The sequence below is a fragment of the Myotis lucifugus genome, unplaced genomic scaffold, assembly GCF_000147115.1.
Source record: "Myotis lucifugus unplaced genomic scaffold, Myoluc2.0 scaffold_75, whole genome shotgun sequence".
Classification (NCBI taxonomy): Eukaryota; Metazoa; Chordata; class Mammalia; order Chiroptera; family Vespertilionidae; genus Myotis; species Myotis lucifugus.
This window is the reverse complement of record NW_005871123.1, coordinates 3,786,992-3,806,293: the sequence shown is the minus strand read 5'-3', so window position 1 is coordinate 3,806,293 and position 19,302 is coordinate 3,786,992. Positions and strand designations below refer to the sequence as shown.

Genomic DNA, 19,302 nt, shown 5'->3' with positions numbered 1-19,302 from the left:
TGCAAATTACCCAACCAGATGCGGCCAGCAGCTGCAGAGTGGAGCAAGCAGGAGGGTTGTTTGCCCGGCGATGAAGGAGCCAAAGCTCCCCGCCTGCCCTGGGCTGCTGTGGCCTCCACTCCAGGCAACAAGTTTCCAATTTAGGAGATAAATAAATCCCAGATACCCTGCTTCCAGCCAGCCTCCACTGGGAGCTTGGGTGGCTGTGGGCCGTGGCCAGCCTGCAAACAGCCATCAGCCCCTCACCCAGGATGGCCACACTCTCATGGGGTGAGGGTCCCCACTGGGGGCCTTGACCAGCCTGCAAACAGCCATTAGCCCTTCACCCAGACTGGCCAGGTACCCCAGCAGGACCCCCACCCTGAAGAGAGTGTGGCCAGCCTGAAAACGGCCCTTAGCCCCTCACCCAGACTGGCCAGGCACTCCAACGGGGACCCCCACCCTGAAGGGGGGTGTGGCCAGTCTGAAAACGGCCCTCAGCCCCTCACCCAGGCTGGCCAGGAACCCCAGCGGAACCCCCACCCTGATCCGGGACACCCTTCAGGGCAAACCAGCCGGCCCCCACCCATGCACCAGGCCTCTATCCTATATAATAAAAGGGTAATATGCAAATTGACCCTAACAGCAGAATGACTGGGAATGTCTGGTCACTATGACACACACTGACCACCAGGGGGAAGACGCTCAATGCAGGAGCTGCAACTTGGTGGTCAGTGCGCTCTCACAGAGGGAGCTCTGCTCAGTCACAAGCCAGGCTGACGGCTCCAGTACAGCGGTGGTGGTGGGAGCCTCTCCTGCTTCCTCAGCAACGCTAAGGATGTCCGACTGTAGCTTAGGCCTGTTCCCCGCTGGCAAGTGGACATCCCCCGAGGGCTCCCGGCCTGCCAGAGGGATGTCTGACTAGCAGCTTAGGCCCAATTCCCTGGGGAGCGGGCCTAAGCCAGCAGGTGGTCATCCCCCGAGGGGTCCCAGACTGCGAGAGGGCACAGGCCGGGCAGAGGGACCTCCCCCCACCCCCTCCGAGTGCACAAATTTTTGTGCACCGAGCCTCTAGTTTAAAAATAAACAGCAACACAAACCTGGCACCAACACACCAATACTCAGCTTTCCCCAAGTGGGGTACCCCACTAAATTGCAGCCAACGCTGTCACAATCCCATGGCACAAAATGTGACCCACAGCCCAGCCCAGCCCAGAAACAGTTGCTATAGGCGCCAGGTAATGACATCACGTAGCAGCGCCAACTTCCTCTCCCAAACCACTATCCTCCTTGGAGTTCCTTCAGCCAAGGAACTCGACTTGCTTTATAGCCAGGTGCAGACGTTTTACAGTTTAACCAAATGTTTGTGAAGCATTTTCACATTTGATCCTCATAGAAGTCCTGGAGTAGGTAGATAGGAGACTCTGTAGAATCCTATTTTCTTTTCATTAGCCAGAAAACAGAGATTTAGAAAGTTTAGAAACTTGACCTGACTGAAAAGAAGTAAGAAATGGTGGAACTTGAAAATGACTTCTGGTTTTCTCACTGCACAGAATATAGTTGAACACTGCTACAGTTAATTATTTCACGCTTTGTTTTCCCTGCATGATCTATAATAATAATCTGCTTCATGTTAATATTTACTGCTGTGTTGCTGATAGTTACCTGAAAGAGAAGTTGGGGTGCTTCACTGGGCTGGAAAAAGTTTAGCTAAATCAGAAAGTAGGTCTAATTAAGCAAGTTTATTCTATATCTATAAAAGGCTAAGTTGACTATAAAGCTCTCACTGGCGCCAGTCGCACGCGTGTGTTTCGATCTCTCATCGTCGATCCTGAATTTGGTTGACATTTCTATTATAGAGAAAGGGCGGATAGCGATATTAAAATATTTCTTCTAATTAATTTCCTTTCAATGTGCACAAATCCATGCACTGGGACACTAGTATGCATATAAGTTTTTGGTTGATCTCTTCCCACCCACCCACCCAGCCCAGCCTTCCCGCTGAGAAGTATCTTTATTTAGTTTTGACATCAGAGTAATGCTGATGGTAAAGCATGAGTTGGCAAATATCCCCTTACTTTCTCTTTTACTAAAGAGTTTGTTAGGATTTATCATCAAACCCATTGGGAGTGACATTTTCTTATGGATAAGTTTTAAACTACAAGTTCATTTAAAAACTATAGATCAGGTTCTCTGTCTTTTTGACTGAGCTTGGGTTTGTGTCTCTAATTTGTCCATTTCTACCAACTTTTAAGATGTGATCACATACTATTGTTCATAATATTCTCGTATTGTCCTTTAACATCGTTAGGATATGAAGTGATGCCCCTGTTTACATTCCCAATACTTATAACTCGTGTGTTCCCTGTCTTTTTTTTTTTTTAAATCCTCACCCGAGGATATTTTTCCATTGATTTTTAGAGAGAGTGAAAGAGAGAGGGAAAGACAGAAAGAAACATCGATGTGAGAGAAACCTATCGATTGGTTGCCTCCAGTGTACGCCCTGATCAGGGCCCAGGCCAAGGAGAAGCCTGCTTCTGAGGTACATGCCCTTGACTAGATCAAACCTGGGACCCTTCTGTTCATAGGACGATACTCTATGCATTGAGCCAAACTGGCTAGGGCTGTTCTCTCTCTGGTTGTTTTCCCTCATCTGTCTGGCTAATAGTATATCAATTTGATTATTTTTTTGCAAAAACACACACACCAAAAAAATACCTGCTTTTGATTTCATTAACTTTCTGCAATTTTTTTACTTCTCCAGTTTATAGATTTATTTGTTTATATTATTTCCTTTCTTTTGTTTACTTTGTTATATATCCTTTTTTCTATGTTAATGCTTTAGACATTTTTAACATAATATTTTTGCCTTTACTATTTTGTTTAATTAATTTTTATACCTATTTTTATTTCAATTACAGCTGACATTTAGTATTATATTAGTTTCACATGCACAGCATAGTGGTTAGACATTTATATAACTTACAAAGTGATAATTCCAGTACCCCTCTGGCACCATACACAGTTATTACAATATTATTAGTTATATTTCTTATGGTGTACTCTACATCCCCATGACCATTTTGTAACTCCCAATTAGTACTTCTTAATCCCTTCACCTTTTTAAATATAACCTTTAATGCTATAAATTTCTAAGAATCTCTTTTACTATAGTCCACACATTTTGATATGTGCTGTTTTTATTTTATTAAGTTCAAAATATTATTTCATTTCCTCCATTTTTTTTAAATCTATGGCTTATTTAGAATCATTAATTTCTGCTCATTTGTGACTTTTCTTTCATATTTTCCTTACTGATCTTTAGTTTAATTTTATTGTGGTTAGAGAACATACTTCGTATCAATTCAACCCTCTTAAACTTATTGAGCCTTGTTTTCTGATGTAGAATATGCTGTATTTTGTTGCTTCTTTTTTTTAAGTGTATGCTTGTAAATGAGTATTCTGCTGTTTTGAAGTTTTCTGTAAGTGTTGGTTAGGTCAAGTTAGTAATAGTGTTTTTTGTAAATCTTCTGTATTGTTACAGATTTTCTGCCCATTAGTTATAACAGTTACAACAATATACTTGTTGATATTCCCCAAGCTAATTGTATATTTGTTTGCTTCTCATTTCACTTCTATCAGTTTTGCTTCATATGTTTTTAAGCATTGTTATTACATACATAGACTTTTATGTGTTTTGTATCTTTACGTATTGATTCCTTTATCATTTTGAAATGCCCCTTTTTATTTCTGGTAATATTGCTTTTTCTCAAGTTTTGTTTGCTTTATGTGATATTAATGTAGCCACTCCAGATTTCCAGATTGTAATAAGTATTTATATATAATATGTATTTTCTATTATTTTACTTAGCTTTGTGTGTTGTTAATTAAAATTTGTTTCTAAGCTAGCATATATTTGGGTCTTATCCAATCTGAAAACCTGCCTTTTATTTATTAGATGGACCTTTTCACTTAATATGTTTACATTATTAGCTTTAAATCTATCATCATGCTCTTTTTTGCTATGTCCCACCAAACCCTTTATTTGTTTTTTTCTTCTTCTTTCCTTCCTACTTTTGGGTTGAGTTTTTAAATTTTCTGCTGAGCTCTATGTGCATACTGTTTTGTAGACCAGCTTTGTATTTGTAGATGAAGGCACTGGTTCTTTCCTATAGAAACATGTGGACTAAGTTGCCCTCTCAAATTACTCTTTTCTTTCTATGACTTTATGACAGCCTCTGCCTCAATTCATGATCAGGGAGAAAGGGTGTATTTTACAAGGGTGGGCAGAAGTAGGTTTACATTTGTGAGTACATGAAAAAGTTTGTACTTGTAGTATTCTTTATTAGTTATTGTATTTTCCATATGAACAACTCTAAAGCTACTTTTGTCCACCCATATATATATTTGACCTGTTCTTTTGAAATAAATCTTGAGGCCTACCCCTCAATGATTCTATTCCCCTCTTTTTATTTCCTCTCTTAGGAATTAGAAATTAAGAAGATGGCCAAAATTGGTAATAGAGAAGCTTGCAGAGTTTTAGCCAAACAGCTTGTACAATTACGGAAACAGAAAACAAGAACTTTTGCTGTAAGTTCAAAAGTCACTTCTATGTCCACACAAACAAAAGTGATGAACTCCCAGATGAAGATGGCTGGTGCAATGTCTACTACAGCAAAGGTAAGTAGAAGCCTTTATATCCATAGACTTGGAGTTAATCTAATATACTTAAATATCAAGATTCAAATCAGATTTTAAAACACTTCCTGTCACATATGTAGTATAGAATCTGTAATTTTTAGCAAAATGAGTTATAATATTAGATAATCCAGAAAACTACTTCTAGATTCTTTACTGATTTAATAAATTTTATAAAATTTCTTGTTTTAGGACATTTTCACTGTTTCAAGGTCACATGTAGCTTCTAAATTTTTTAAACTGACTGAAAATAGTGTTTGCTTTTATCTCTTAAACTGTCAGAGATTTGTGAGCTTATTTCATTGAGCTATACGTTTTGATTACTTTAGAGTAGTAATTTCCTCGTGATTCATTTTCATGTATGTGTCAGAAGGACACATGAATACTATTAGAAGGATTTATCAATTAATTGTAATAGGAACTTATGTTTAATTTTCAGTTTTTATATTAAAAACTAGAGGCCCAATGAATGAAATTCGTGCAAGAGTAGGCCTTCCTTCCCCCTGCTGCCGGCACCAGCTTCCCTCTGGCACCCGGGACTCGGGTTTCCCTCCGTCAGCTGGCAGGCACTTGGGACCCGGGCTTCCCTCACAGCCCTGGCTTCGTCAGGAAGGACATCCCATCTAATTAGCATATTACGGTTCTATTATTATAGATGTTTTTACTGTAAACCTGAAAGGACTGAGCATTTTTTAGTAAATAATGAGCTAGCTCCTTGATGCATGTGAAGGACTGTAAGGAACAAGAAGTTTAAGACAAAGACTCTTCTCTCACAGATCTTACAGTTCAGTTGTGGGGAGGGTGTTAAGATATGTCTGAAAAGGAAACTGCCCCTACTCATGAGTCTGTGCTGAGCTTCAGTGAATTGCACAGATCTTTGAATAGAATCATCCAAAATACTTACATCACTAGTTGTTAAATATGGGAAGGAGGAGTATGAATATGAAGAGCAAAGCGGGAAAAGCCAGGGAGAAGAGAAAGTAAGGTTCATATGAGGAAAATGGTATATACTTTTGATTCTCATTATTTGCAATAGTTAATGTTCTACAATGTTGGGAACACTGAATTAGTGAATATCAAACTATTGCTCTGAAGAGAAATGCAGGCTTAGGTTCTTGTGAGCCTTTGGTTACAAATTTTTGTCAACCAGTGTATACCTAAATTTGTTTTGTGTGTGTTTCTGTTGAAAGAAACCATATTTAATTGTTGATTCATTAACATTGAACTCATGGCTAACACTACTCATGTGTGAACAAAGCTAATTTAACAAAGTGTGTTTTCTCCGTAAGCACATCACGGCCTTGTAGCACTTAGGAACACTAAATGGCACTTTAGTATTATACTTGGGGACAATTTTAAACAGCAAAATCACCAGCAAAGGCACAAGAATGTGGCAACGAATAAGCAACAAAAAGGCCACTTGTTGAGAATAGCTGAGACAAGAATGCAGAATGCCGCCTGTTCCACCTCAGCTGAAAATGTGCAGGTTGGGCGACTAAAACTTTTGGTGCTCTCTGCATGCCCACGAATGAGCACAAAACTAAAAGTTTGACTTGAGGTTACAAATAAATGTTAGTGAGGAGGCAAGTTCAAAAATATGGAATCCAAAAATAATGAGGATGTCTGAATTGGAATTTTCACTTAAATTTCTTAGAAATGTGTTAACTCAGCAAGTATTGGTTTAGATCCTAAAGGGAAGAACTATACCAAGTAATGGAGATGAAATGGAAAACAAAACCAGGCATGGGCTTCACCTGTAGTAGATTACAGTCTATTTAAAAAGCAGCCCATTTAAGAGGTAGATTAGTGCAGTGATTAGGAACCTAAGTTCTGGGGCCAAATTACTTGGGTTCAGATCTCACTTCCACTTAACAGCTGTGTGACCAGGACAAGTTATTTCACCTTTCTGTGCCTTCATTCCCCATTAGCAATATAGGGAAAATGGTAGAACCTGGCACATAAAGATTTTTCAGATTTAAATGTCATTTAACTTTAAATATTAGTACATATAAAGTGCTTAGAACAGTGTCTGACACATAAGTTATATAGGCATTAACTGCTCTATTATTATAATTATTCTTATTATGTTATTTACAATAATAATGTAAGTTGCAAGTAAAGTATTCTAATTTACACGAATAAGTATAAAACTTCATGTATACCTAGTAGGATGTAATCAAGGTACATATTCTAATCTGGGATGTCAAGAGCTACTTCTTTAAGAAAGTGGTATATAAACTGAAATCTGAAGTGTTGTTAGTAAAAGCAAATGGAGAAAGCATTCCAGGTGAGAGGGAGCATATGCAAAGGTCCTGTGACAGGAGAGAGCATGACACATTTAAGGAAGTGAAAGAGCAGTGTGACTAGAGGGCAGCAGTGCAAAATGAGACTGGCTTATTAAGTAGAGTTCAATTAATATTTGGCCTCACAGTCCAATTACAGATTTTGGCTTTTAATACTAAGAGCAATGGGAAGCCATTGGAGAATTAGGTACGTGTGGATTGGTAGGGAAGGGGGGATATAGTGTCATACTTATAGTGTTAAGATTACTTGGGCTGCATCATTGTATACTGCTTGTCTGAGAAAAGAATGTATGCTTCACATCTTTGAAACAGTTATGTTTTATGTTGTATAGTATCTTTTAATACTGAACTCACTATATAACATGCAGATATATTATAAACTGTATATGTATATAAAATATTGTATCTATATTAGATGGCATTAACCTCTTTTACTGAAATAAGTTGTGAACATAAAATGTAAAAGAATTATTTTCACATATTTTTGCAAAATTCAGTGGTTTGTTTCTTCCTTTAAACCATGGTTTAAAATGTGTTAAAGGATTAAGTACATATGCTAGTGTATCCTTTTTACTTTATTTTTTTATATATATATATTTTATTGATTTTTTACAGAGAGGAAGGGAGAGGGATAGAGAGTCAGAAACATCGATGAGAGAGAAACATCGATCAGCTGCCTCCTGCACACCCCCCACTGGGGGTGTGCCCGAAACCAAGGTACATGCCCTTGACTGGAATCGAACCTGGGACCCTTGAGTCCGCAGGCCGACGCTCTATCCACTGAGCCAAATCAGTCAGGGCTCCTTTTTACTTTAGATATTAAGTTAATGATTTATAAAAATTAAATTAAATAATTTTTAATTTGGACATTACCTACTTACCACATAATAGTCAAATGTAGTTCTCTCATCTGAATAGTAATGAATTTTTTATTGACAGTGTTTTTTATTACATAATTTTTTGCCCACTGTTCAGATGAGGTCACACCAGTCTTTATTATATAGATGTTAAGCAGATGGTTTCCAATTGAGTATTTTATTTCTTTGTAGAATACTTAACATTTTTATGTTTGATTATGGCAGAAAGTGTATCTTGTCAAAGCCTGTGTCTATATGATGTGCTCTCTTAGGACTTATCCACAGTAAAATTTTCATGATTATGTAGTTGACTTGGACTTCTTCATATTTTAAAGACAATGCAGGCAGTAAACAAGAAGGTGGATCCACAAAAGACATTACAGACAATGCAGAATTTCCAGAAGGAGAACATGAAAATGGAAATGACTGAAGAAATGAGTAAGTTTAATAGTTAGGAATGAAACTTATAGTTTTCTCATGTTTGAATTAGCTAAGTCTGTTTCCTAGCAATCTCTTATTCTCATCCATGAAAGCACAAATATTGAAAAAAGAAATGGTTTATTATCCTTCTACTAAATAGGTGTCCATATTGTCACAGTATTGTGTTTTTAAATTGGCAATGTATATGGCTCAAAGTTCTATTAATGCTTAACTGAAGGAAAAATATAAACTATGTTATGCCATATTTCTATGCCATACTGGCCCCAGCTGCTTTACTTTATTGATTAGTAGAAATAAAATTAGTGCAAATAAAATAACTCTAATATAAATTGGGTAGTTTTAGATATGCATTGATTCTTTCATACTATATATATTGGAGGTAGAGATAATGGAGCTTTTATATTCTTTTATTTTTCCCTCCCAAAGTTATTTAATACTTGGTTTTCTTCTTTTTTAATATAAAACAATTGCAAATTATAGAACTATGGAGACTACAAAGGAATAAAGCATTTTTTAAAAATCTATCCTTTTTATTTTTTTAATTAAAAAATTTTAATGTTAACATTATTGCAGGTGTCCCCCTTTTCCCCCATCCTTTGCCCACATCCACCCACCCCCATGTCCCCCCCAACATGGCCTTCACCTCACTGTTGTCTTTGTCCATGGGGTATGCATATATGTTGTTGTTGTTGTTCTTTTTTTTTTTTATCTTTGCCCAAGGATATTTTTCCGTTGATTTTTAGAGCGAATGAAAGAGAGAGGGAAATATAGAGAGAAATATTGATGTGAGAGAAACACATCAATTGGTTGCCTCTTGCAAGTGCCCTGACCAGGGCCCGAGCTAAGGAGGAGCCTGCAACCAAGGTACGCGCCCTTGACCCGAAGCAAACCCGGGACCCTTCGGTCCGCAGGCCGATGCTCTATCCACTGTGCCAAACCAGTGAGGGCTTCATATATGTTCTTTAGTTAATCTCTTTACCTTCTTTATCCAGTCACCTCCAAATCTTCACATTACTCAGATATAGTTACTGTTAATGTTGTACGTTTCTTTCCTATATTTTTCCATATCTTATAATAGTTATTAGATCATATTACATTTGTAATTTTGAACCTTATTCAGCATTTTAAAAACATAATAGTATAACAACATGTGCTTATGACCTCGAATCTTCTCTGATGCCTTTTTTTAAAATGGCTTTGCCCTAGCTGGTTTGGCTCACTGGATAGAGCGTCAGCCTAGGGACTGAAGGGTCCCAGGTTCGATTCCGGTCAAGGGCATGTACCTTGGTTGCAGGCACATCCCCAGTAGGGGGTGTGCAGGAGGCAGCTGATTGATGCTTCTCTCTCATCGATGTTTCTAACTCTCTATCCCTCTCCCTTCCTCTCTGTAAAAAATCAATAAAATTATTTTTAATAAATAAATAAATAAATAAAATGGCTTTAATATTGCATAACATCAATATTAAATAACATCAACCCTAATTTATTGAATCATTCTTATAGTGGTTGATAAGATTGTTTTAAAATGTTTAATATATTTGATAATCCTTTCATAAATGTTTGTTTTATTTTTGTGTAAGTTTCTTAAATCTCCTTAGAATATTAACTTTTATAAGGCTTTTGGTTCATACTACCAAATTCTTCTCAGAAAGACTACTAGTATACCAGTCTCTATTTCACCAGTAATGAATGAGTGACCCTTTACAGCCTCCTGGTCAACATTGAGTTATTACTTACATATGTCAAAACTGGCATCATTGTTTTTCAGAGATGCTTTCTAATTCTTTTACAACTGTGTAAGGATATGCCAGTTTAGCTCAGCTAGCATTTTAATTTTACAGCATTCAGTGTATAAATACAATCTAAATAAATTACCAAGGTTACTAAACTCACTATTGTTCTAGTATTCTATTTCACATTATCTATTTTGCTTTTAGGATTTAATGATACTACGTGTCTATTTTTGATAGTTCAAAAAATTCTTTAGTTCTTTGAATGTTTATTTTGAAAAATATGATTTTTTGAAACATCATTAGTGAATTTTTAATGACTGTGAGAATTGTCATTTATATAATGATCACAGTATCTCACATGTTTATTTGGTTTCCAATGATGGCACAGGTGTGAGCAGATATTAGAGGAATTAACTTTTCCATTAAACTATAGTGAAGGGAATTAAGCTCATACTTATAATTCATATATCTTACAGTTGTATTTGTTTGTATGTTAGTACTTTGTGAGTGAGTCTGAAATGATAGTAGTTATTGGTTATTTTTTTTTCTATAACCTAATAAAGTATATCAACATTAGTTTTTTCAGCCAAAGATAAATTTAAAGTTTAAATGGACATCTTTTTAAAATTATAGTTTCTACTATGCAGTATTGCTCTAAAATGTGTTCACATTCCAGTTTTGGAAAAAAGACCTTTGTAAAATACTAGATCCTTGATTAATTTTGTTAGACTTCTTATGAAAACATTTTTCTCTGTTAACCCCTTATTAAAAATCCCTGGTCTTTCTCATTTGTCCCCTTCTTTCATTTTTTCCTGCTGCTACTTTTTCATTGAGGCCCTTATAAATTCTGACCTGGACTGCCCCCACCCCGGCCCCCCGCCCCGTATTACTTCCCTATCATTTGAGTATCACAATTGCTAAATTACTTTTATAGAAGCTAGAGGTAAGGTGAGTATGCTTCTTCAGTGGCTTCTTGCTGATTACAATAAAATCCCCACGTCATAAATCAAAAATAATTTTCAGGTCCAGTCCTGTTATTTTGCCAGTGAGAATACTGAGATCCAGACAGGTAAAGAAGTTGCATAGGTACGAAATGGTAGAATTGAGTTTAACATTCAAATAAACTGAATGTTAAACTCAATATATATGCCTTAAGCTCTTTAGCCTTTTCCAAATTTACTTTATACTATTGAGCTAACACAAGAAGCCAAATTCTCAAGTCATGCTCATACAAATCAGAGATCTTAAACAATATTAAGATTTATTAAGATGTGAAGGATACAAGCAATTAAAATGGACATGCAAAACAGGGAGAGGGTTGGGACATCTCAAATAACTCCTGAGATCTTTTCTTATTAGACACAAACTCTTTGACCCAGAATGATAGATGATGTATGTAATGAGGTATACTTATAATCTCATGTTGAAGGAAACATTTAAGATATGAAACATCTTGAATTTATACCTTACATGGTCACTTACCGTATGTGACATTTGCTAGAGAGTCATGGCTCATAAGCCCATAGATGATAGGTTTATTTACTATAGCCATCCTGAACCAAGGGCACCCTGCTGAGAGCAAGGACTCTCTTGCTAGCAGATATCTGTTTACCAGGAGCAGCATGCTTACTAGTACAGGGAGATCAGACTAGGTTACCTGTCCCCTTTCCTTTGGGGACATCCCCCAGTGATCAGGCGAATGATGTTAGGCCAGCTGCTTAATTGTTTCCCTCACAGCCATTTTCCATTCATGCACCTTAAATAACCAAACAGAAGAACCTACTCTTTCTTGCTGTTGCCTTTTAGCATGTCTTTGTTCATTGAATTCCCTCTGCTTCTGTTTGGTCAAATCCTATGCAGCCTTCAGCCTTCAAGGACCACCTCACATGTTACTGCCTCCCAGTTGGATATAATCTCTTCCCTTTTTATAATCATTCGTTTTTCTTTTTTTCTAATTAAGTGCAAACTACCTAAGATCTTCATTTTTCTCTATTATCTATCAATTGTATTTGTACCACGTTCCAGGCCCTTAGTTTCAAAGATAAATGTGACATATTCCCAAGCTTTCAGAAATTCCTTTCCCATAGCTCCTAACATAATGCCTTCTGTACAGAAGGTTTTCCATAAATATTTTAGGAAGGGAAGGGAGAAAGATGGAAGAGGGTATAGCAATAATAATCATTGTAGGGTTAAATTGGACATCATTCTTTGGACAAGTTTAATAAAATATTAAATCTTACACTTTGTTAGAATATTCTACATACATCTTGAATGAAAATTTTAAAAAGGTAAAAATATAATTATAGGTATAAAAAAAGTAAATTGAATCCCAAATATTTACAGGATATTGGATTCTTGCATATTCTTTCATGGTCAGGTTTAACAGCTATCAGCTGAACAGATTCAATTTGTGAAATCTTATTTAAAAACTTTAATCCTGTACCTGTGAATATCAGATAGTCCTAGTTTATTAAAGATGAATTTTTAAAAAATCAGAGTAGACTTGTGTTATTTTAGGATAATTTGTGTTGATATGAACATTATTCCAGATTTAGTGCCTCAAAATGTATTCATCAATGAACTTCATTGACATTTGAAAGTGACTTTTGTAATTTGTTGGTTCACCTAAGTTTTTCCTTCTGTAATATAACAGTGTGTGTGTGTGTGTGTGTGTGTGTGTGTATTTGGGCTGCCTTCTAAAAAGTAAATGTAGCCTGAAATCTGAAAGTAATTGCTTTTTTCTCCCCATCCTTTGAAGTCAATGATACACTTGATGACATCTTTGATGGCTCTGACGATGAAGAGGAAAGCCAAGATATTGTGAATCAGGTTCTTGATGAAATTGGAATTGAAATCTCTGGAAAGGTATGAACGTCTTCTTTTCTCAATTGGAAATAGTTCCCACTATTTTTGTCACTTAATTGTTTTAAGTTGTCTTTTACTATTAGATGCATGTTTTTATATTCGTTTGGAAAATAAATTAAACCTCTTTGCAGCACATCCTTTATGTCATAGTCCAAATGTTCAATGAGGCACATCTTTTTTTCTTTTCTCTCTTTAATATAGATGGCCAAAGCTCCGTCAGCTGCCCGAAGCTTACCATCTGCCTCTACTTCAAAGGCTACGATCTCCGATGAAGAGATTGAACGACAACTCAAAGCTTTAGGAGTAGACTAGTCAAAAGAGCTATAATACTTTGCTTATTTATAATTATTTAGTTATAATTATAAACCAGGCATATTGCCGATTCCTTTACAAAACACATTTATTTTGCAAAAATGAAGACCATGAGTGAACAGTTGTTTCCTAACCCATGGCTATTTTGAATTTTTTGCCAAAGAATGACAACGATGCAAAATGGGAACAGTTTGGATTTTAAGTAGAACAGTTTAGGAGTGATGATGTGTAAAAAGTTGACGACTTTTCTGCATGGCATAGAGAAATTATATTCATTACTTGTGTAGTTTATGTTCTAAATCCTTTTACACTGAATAAAAAAATCTTGTTAAATGCCACTAGGCACCAACTTAAAAAGTCTTGTAAAAATATTAAAAGTATGTCATTAATTCTATATCTGTTGCTTGTCTTGTAAGTGATATGTGTTATAACCATAAGCAAGTTAGTTGCCAAATTATTTTTAAATGGTCTGAAAGAAGAGTGCTATTTAAACAACCGTCTTAAATAAAAACTGTCGTGAGCTTTTCTTTTATTGTTTTTTCCCCCTTCGGGAGGATATTCAAGTTAATAAGTTTATTATCTTTCAAAATGTGCTTGGCACCTGCCTTAAACAGCACAAACATTGTGCACATCTTTAAATTATTTTAACTGACAGAAAAGAAATCCATTTTAAACTAAAATTGAGACCTCTTACAAAAACTGTCCAGGCTGTCTTTTGTAAAGCTTATAAAAGTGAATTGAATATGTTAGCAAAAACAGACACTGAATTAATAATATTTTGTAGTAATAGAATGGAATATTTTGGTCTTCTAAGAAGTGAGGAGATTTTTTCCACGTGACATATACTTTAATCTCTAATTTTGAACTGTATTAATGTGTGTATTGAACCCTCTAAATTGAAACCATCATTCTCAATTAAGTAACACTACGAAAATGCTCTAGGTAAATTTTAAAATAAACATTAGCACTTTTTTCTTGGTGAATAAACTACAACTTTGTCAGAAATTACTGCCTAAATGTGTGTCAATGTCTTAGCAGTATTTTTAAAGGTAAAATTGCATTAGTATTTAAAGTATATATAGAAAGTGAGAAGAAATTAAAAAGTAGCAGATTATAGAGATAGAATTTAGAATTAGGTTAGTTTTGAAAAATGATGTAATTATGGGTTCTAGCACATTCCACCATAAAATCCCTGGAACAGATTACATAGGTGTAACATGGTTAATTTGGGATGATGGACATTTTGGACTAATATTGACAACAATTCATTTTAGAACTAGTATACATGTGGCATATGCATTGGTGGAAAGAATGAAAAGCTAAATAATATAGTTTATAATCTACAGTCCATTTTATAACGTTCAACAAAAGGGTTCCATTGTTAGTAGATTAAATATAGTTCCTGAGAATCAATGGATCAAAAGATTTTACTGGATTATGGAATGTTAACCCAGAACTGTTTTGATTCTTGGATGTACATAATAATGCCAACTAACTTTAATTTACTTTTTTGTTTACATGTGGGGGCTTTTGTTTTTAAAAATTATTTTGTTAAAAAAATCCCAATAAAGATTTTTTGCTATTATGCTTTTATAAATCTCTTTTACTCTATTTTTGGCTTCTGCTAAGTTAAAAATTTTACGCATATCCGGTAATTTTTCAAAATAATGATTTTTATTTTTTTCCTGGAAAGAAAATTTGAGAACTCTGCTATTTATATTTTAACAAAAAATTATCTTTTTACAAGTTAGCTGTTGGTATAGGATTGATGTTTGTGAATGTTGTAAGCCTAAGAATTATGTGATTTCACATGAAATTGAACTGATCATTCCTTTCCTAGAACTTCCAGAGGATAAACATTTTAGAATACATTTTTAAAACAGACAAGTCTTAGTGATTTCTTTTATTTCAGTCAAACGTGGCTGCCAGGGGAGACTGGGAACCCAGAGGAGAAAGTAGAGTCATGATTTGGCTAAATTTATAAAATGCTCAATGGCAGTTTTCACAAGCACTATAATATTTTTTTTAATATATTTTATTGATTTTTTACAGAGAGGAAGGGAGAGAGTTAGAAACATCGATGAGAGAGAAACATAGACCAGCTGCCTCCTGCACATCTCCTACTGGGGATGTGCCCGCAACTCAGGTACATGCCCTTGACCGGAATCGAACCTGGGACCTTTCAGTCCGAAGGCCAACGCTCTATCCACTGAGCCAAACCGGTCTCGGCGCACTATAAAATTATAATACCAAGGTATCCTTTACTAAAACTAAAACTTAACCTTTAGGTCCCTTAAGATTAGGAAACAAGGATATTAGATATGAACAGAGCATGGAGGAGGTGCAGAAACTCACCAGGACAGAAAGCCCTGGATGCCTAGCAAGGGGCAAACTTGGAAAACAAGAACCTCGCCCCCAGGGTAACCTCTCCTCCCCTAGCATATCACTGGTCATGCAGTTTGGACCCCTGATCTTTCATATTGATGGTCAGGTGGTTTAGAACCCCTGACCTTTTCCTCCTTACAGATAATATCTAGGCCTCAGTTGTAAAGGGTGTCCCAAAATTCACGCAAGAAGTAATTTTGATAGAAAACGCAGGTTTATAGTTAAAATTGTAAATTTTTTATTGATTCATAAAGTATACAGTATAGGGTTATGTATGGAATAGCATATCGGGTAAATGGCCTCCACGGCTTTGCTGGCACATGCGCACTCATTATTGCCTGAGCAGCCGCATTTTCGAAGCAGAATGGTCCGATGGTGCCTCCAGCCCAAAATCCGCACCAAACAGTGACACATTGTGGATGCATTTGTTTCTCAACAATCACTCGTGGATTTTCTGAATCCCAAATGTGACAATTTTGTCGATTAACCAAGCCATCAAGATGAAAATGATCCTCATCGAAATTCAGCCACATTTATGCAAAACGGTCATGGAAAATTTCAACAAAAGAGTGCGTATGTTCCAGCAAAGCCATGGAGACCATTTACCCGATATGCTATTCCATACATAACCCTATACTGTATACTTTATGAATCAATAAAAAATTTACAATTTTTAATTATAAACCTGTGTTTTCTATCAAAACTACTTGCGTGAATTTTGGGACACCCTTTATTTCAGCTCCTGGCCGAGAAAAGCAGCAAAATCAGACCGATGGCACCCTGGCTGCCTCTGGACCTGCTACATTGACTAATGACCCCCCTGCCTTGGCACCAACCAATCAGTGGATACCTGGACCCTGGAAAGCTGATGGATATTCTATTAAGACCCTCCCTCCTGTGAGACCTTAAGATTTCCACCTGCAAGAGAGAGAGAAATATGATCAGGACAAAGGACCCAGGGTGTATGCTCTCTCCAAGGAGCACACCTGTGCCATTCCCTCACAGGCACATGTCCCCCAACCTCTAAGAGGCCCCAGGAGACTTGAAACCAGGGGAGCAATGGGTAGTGGCAGCTCATCCTGGGCTAAACCCTGAACCTGTCTCCAAAGCCCCCTTTTCTCTGACTTCTCTGAATCAAAGCAGCCCAGCCGCTCTCCTATTGCTTCTTCTATGCCCTTCCTTGTTTCACTGACCTCAGTACATTTTTGCTGCCATTATCGACCTAGTGACCCTTTGGCTCAGTGCTGTGCAGCCCTTCTCTTTGGTTATCCCATCCCCACCCCCTTTCCTCAAATTCAACTTTTCTTTATCCACCGTCTGAGATGGCTATTTGGCCTGCCTGTGCACCCCCACATTAACCTTTCAAAGGATTCTTATACATTGAGTTTGATGAAAATATTGACTTCTTTTAAAACTTTCCCTAACTTCCCATTTTTGGCATAAGTGTTTAACAACTTTTTCAAACAAGTGGTTACCCATGGAAAGAGAGCACAAGAGTATACCAGTTTCTATTACTAAAGAGGATGCAGCTCAGTGTCACTTTCTGTGGTGGCATATTTGTGGATGGAGATGTCAGAGTATCACAGTAGTAGAATGCGGTACAAGGGTGTCAATACTAATAGCACCTACTCTTTGAAAACCTAAGATAACCATCTCTCAGAGAACTGTGTTGTGTAGACCCATGCCTGAGGGGAGTACCTGTTTATGGCATGGCCTGGTGGAAAGGGGCTTAGTATTGTGACCCTATCGATGGGAGGGGGAATCTGGCAGCCAACGGCTGTATAGTATGTGACATGCACAGTGACATGTATTTTATTATTTGCATCTGAACACCTTTAGGGGAAGCCTGCACTCTCGCCTTGGCCACATGCACATTCCTTTCTAGCCCAGAAGCCACACTTCTAGCCTGATCGCCTGGGCCTAATTTAAATATGTATTCCTTTCAGACACTCCCAAACTGCAATGGTGTGTGTCCAGGTCTGAAAAGAGACCTATGATGACTTTCTCCTTTGATGGTATTACTCTGCATGAATAGGTGTTTGCAGCCATAGAACAACAAATCAGCTTTCAATTTCCTCTCTGTACAAGCTGAGTCCCACAGGGACTCACCTTAATTCCTCCAAGAGTCAATTGGATTGAATTTGCCTTAGAGGAAGCCTGAGGATTGTGAAGTCCGATTTTAGATACACACTCCCCTCCCCAGCCTCCACCATCCTCCCAAGAACTTGAAAACACACACACACTCCTCCCATCCCCAAACACTGAACATATTTCTTTAACTAAATAAATCTTTCCACCATTAGAGATGAAAAGGTCAATTCTGTGAATGAGTTTGTCAGCCACTTCTACCCCGTAAAGTTGAATGTACCAATCAGTACAAGTGACAAATAGATGTTTCCTTTTTAATGGACTACTCTACTAAATCCTGAGGATCTCCATGGAAGAGCTCACAAGAACATCAGGTCAAGAGGCTGTATGGCTAAAGTAGGCTCTTGGTATTGACTCCTGAAAGAAGCAACACATAGATACTACACAGTAATTTACATTGTTATTTAATTACAGTTTAGGATTCTAAATAACATTAACAATCTTTTATTTTTAAAAAATATCAATATAGAAAATATAATTCTAAAACTAGGTAATACAAATGAGTTGATAGTAAATAGCAGTGCATTTACTAAACTAATTTTTGACTAGCTAAGTAAAGAGTATTATGCTAAGTGAAATAAGCCAGTCAGAGAAAGACAAGTATCACATGATCTCACTCAATTGTGGAATGTAATGAACAAAATAACTAGTGAACAACATAGATCCAGGGACATAGAAGCATGGAACAGACTGTTGAATCTTAGAAGGAAAGCCCTGGAGTGTGGGTGGGTGGGAAGATATTAACCAAAGAACTTGTATACATATATGCATAACCCATGGACACAGGGTGTGGTGAAGGCCTGGGGATGGGGGCAGGCTAGAAAGTGCCTATGGGGGGAAAGGGTGACATATGTAATACTTCCAACAATAAAGATAAAAAGAGAAAAAAGAATTGCTATTTCAATATTAAATACTGATTGAAAATAATTCCTTTTAGGGAGAAAAATTGGTTCCCAATGCTAGTTGTATCTAAACTTAAAAAGAGTGACCTTATGGGTGAATATTTAATAATACGGTACAAACATATCTACACTAATAAAAGAGGAAGATGCAAATTGACCTTACCTTCGTGACACCCACCAGCCTATCAGGAGTGAGTATGCAAATTAACCCAACAAAGATGGCGGGTTAATTTGCATACACAGGTGCCGAGCAGCCAGGGGTGGGGTGGGACGTTTGCGTCATCGCCATGGTGACGACGCAGGCGTTCTGCACCACCCCAGCTGCTCCGGGCCTCTGGGCAGTGTGAGAAGGTGGAAAGGTGGTTCTGGGCCAGAAAGAAGGCAAAAAGGTGGCTCCAGCCAGAGTGAAGGTGGTGCCAGCAGCCAGGGGAAGGAAGGCCCATTCTTGCATGAATCTTCATGTGGGGCCTCTAGTATATGTGATAATTATCTAAGCCAGTGGTTCTCAACCTTCTGGCCTTTTAAATACAGTTCCTCATGTTGTGACCCAACAATAAAATTATTTTCGTTGCTACTTCATAACTGTAATGTTGCTACTGTTATGAATCATAATGTAAATATCTGATATGCAGGATGGTCTTAGGCGACCCCTGTGAAAGGGTCATTCGACTGCAAAGGG

At 37.2% G+C, this 19,302-nt stretch overlaps 1 protein-coding gene across 5 annotated transcripts in view; it reads left to right on the top strand.

Annotated features, from left to right (window-relative positions):
• The window catches only part of CHMP2B (charged multivesicular body protein 2B), a 34,070-nt gene extending 19,297 nt beyond the window's left edge, over positions 1 to 14,773 (top strand). For all 5 annotated transcript variants that reach the window (XM_014457398.2, XM_014457397.2, XM_006090546.3 and 2 more), the window contains 4 exons: positions 4,465 to 4,659; positions 8,173 to 8,275; positions 12,770 to 12,876; positions 13,078 to 14,773. In XM_014457398.2, coding sequence (XP_014312884.1) covers positions 4,465 to 4,659; positions 8,173 to 8,275; positions 12,770 to 12,876; positions 13,078 to 13,188 — 516 coding nt within the window. In that variant the 3' untranslated portion in view covers positions 13,189 to 14,773. The remainder of the gene's footprint in view (positions 1 to 4,464; positions 4,660 to 8,172; positions 8,276 to 12,769; positions 12,877 to 13,077) is intronic.
• The last annotated feature ends 4,529 nt before the right edge of the window (positions 14,774 to 19,302 follow it).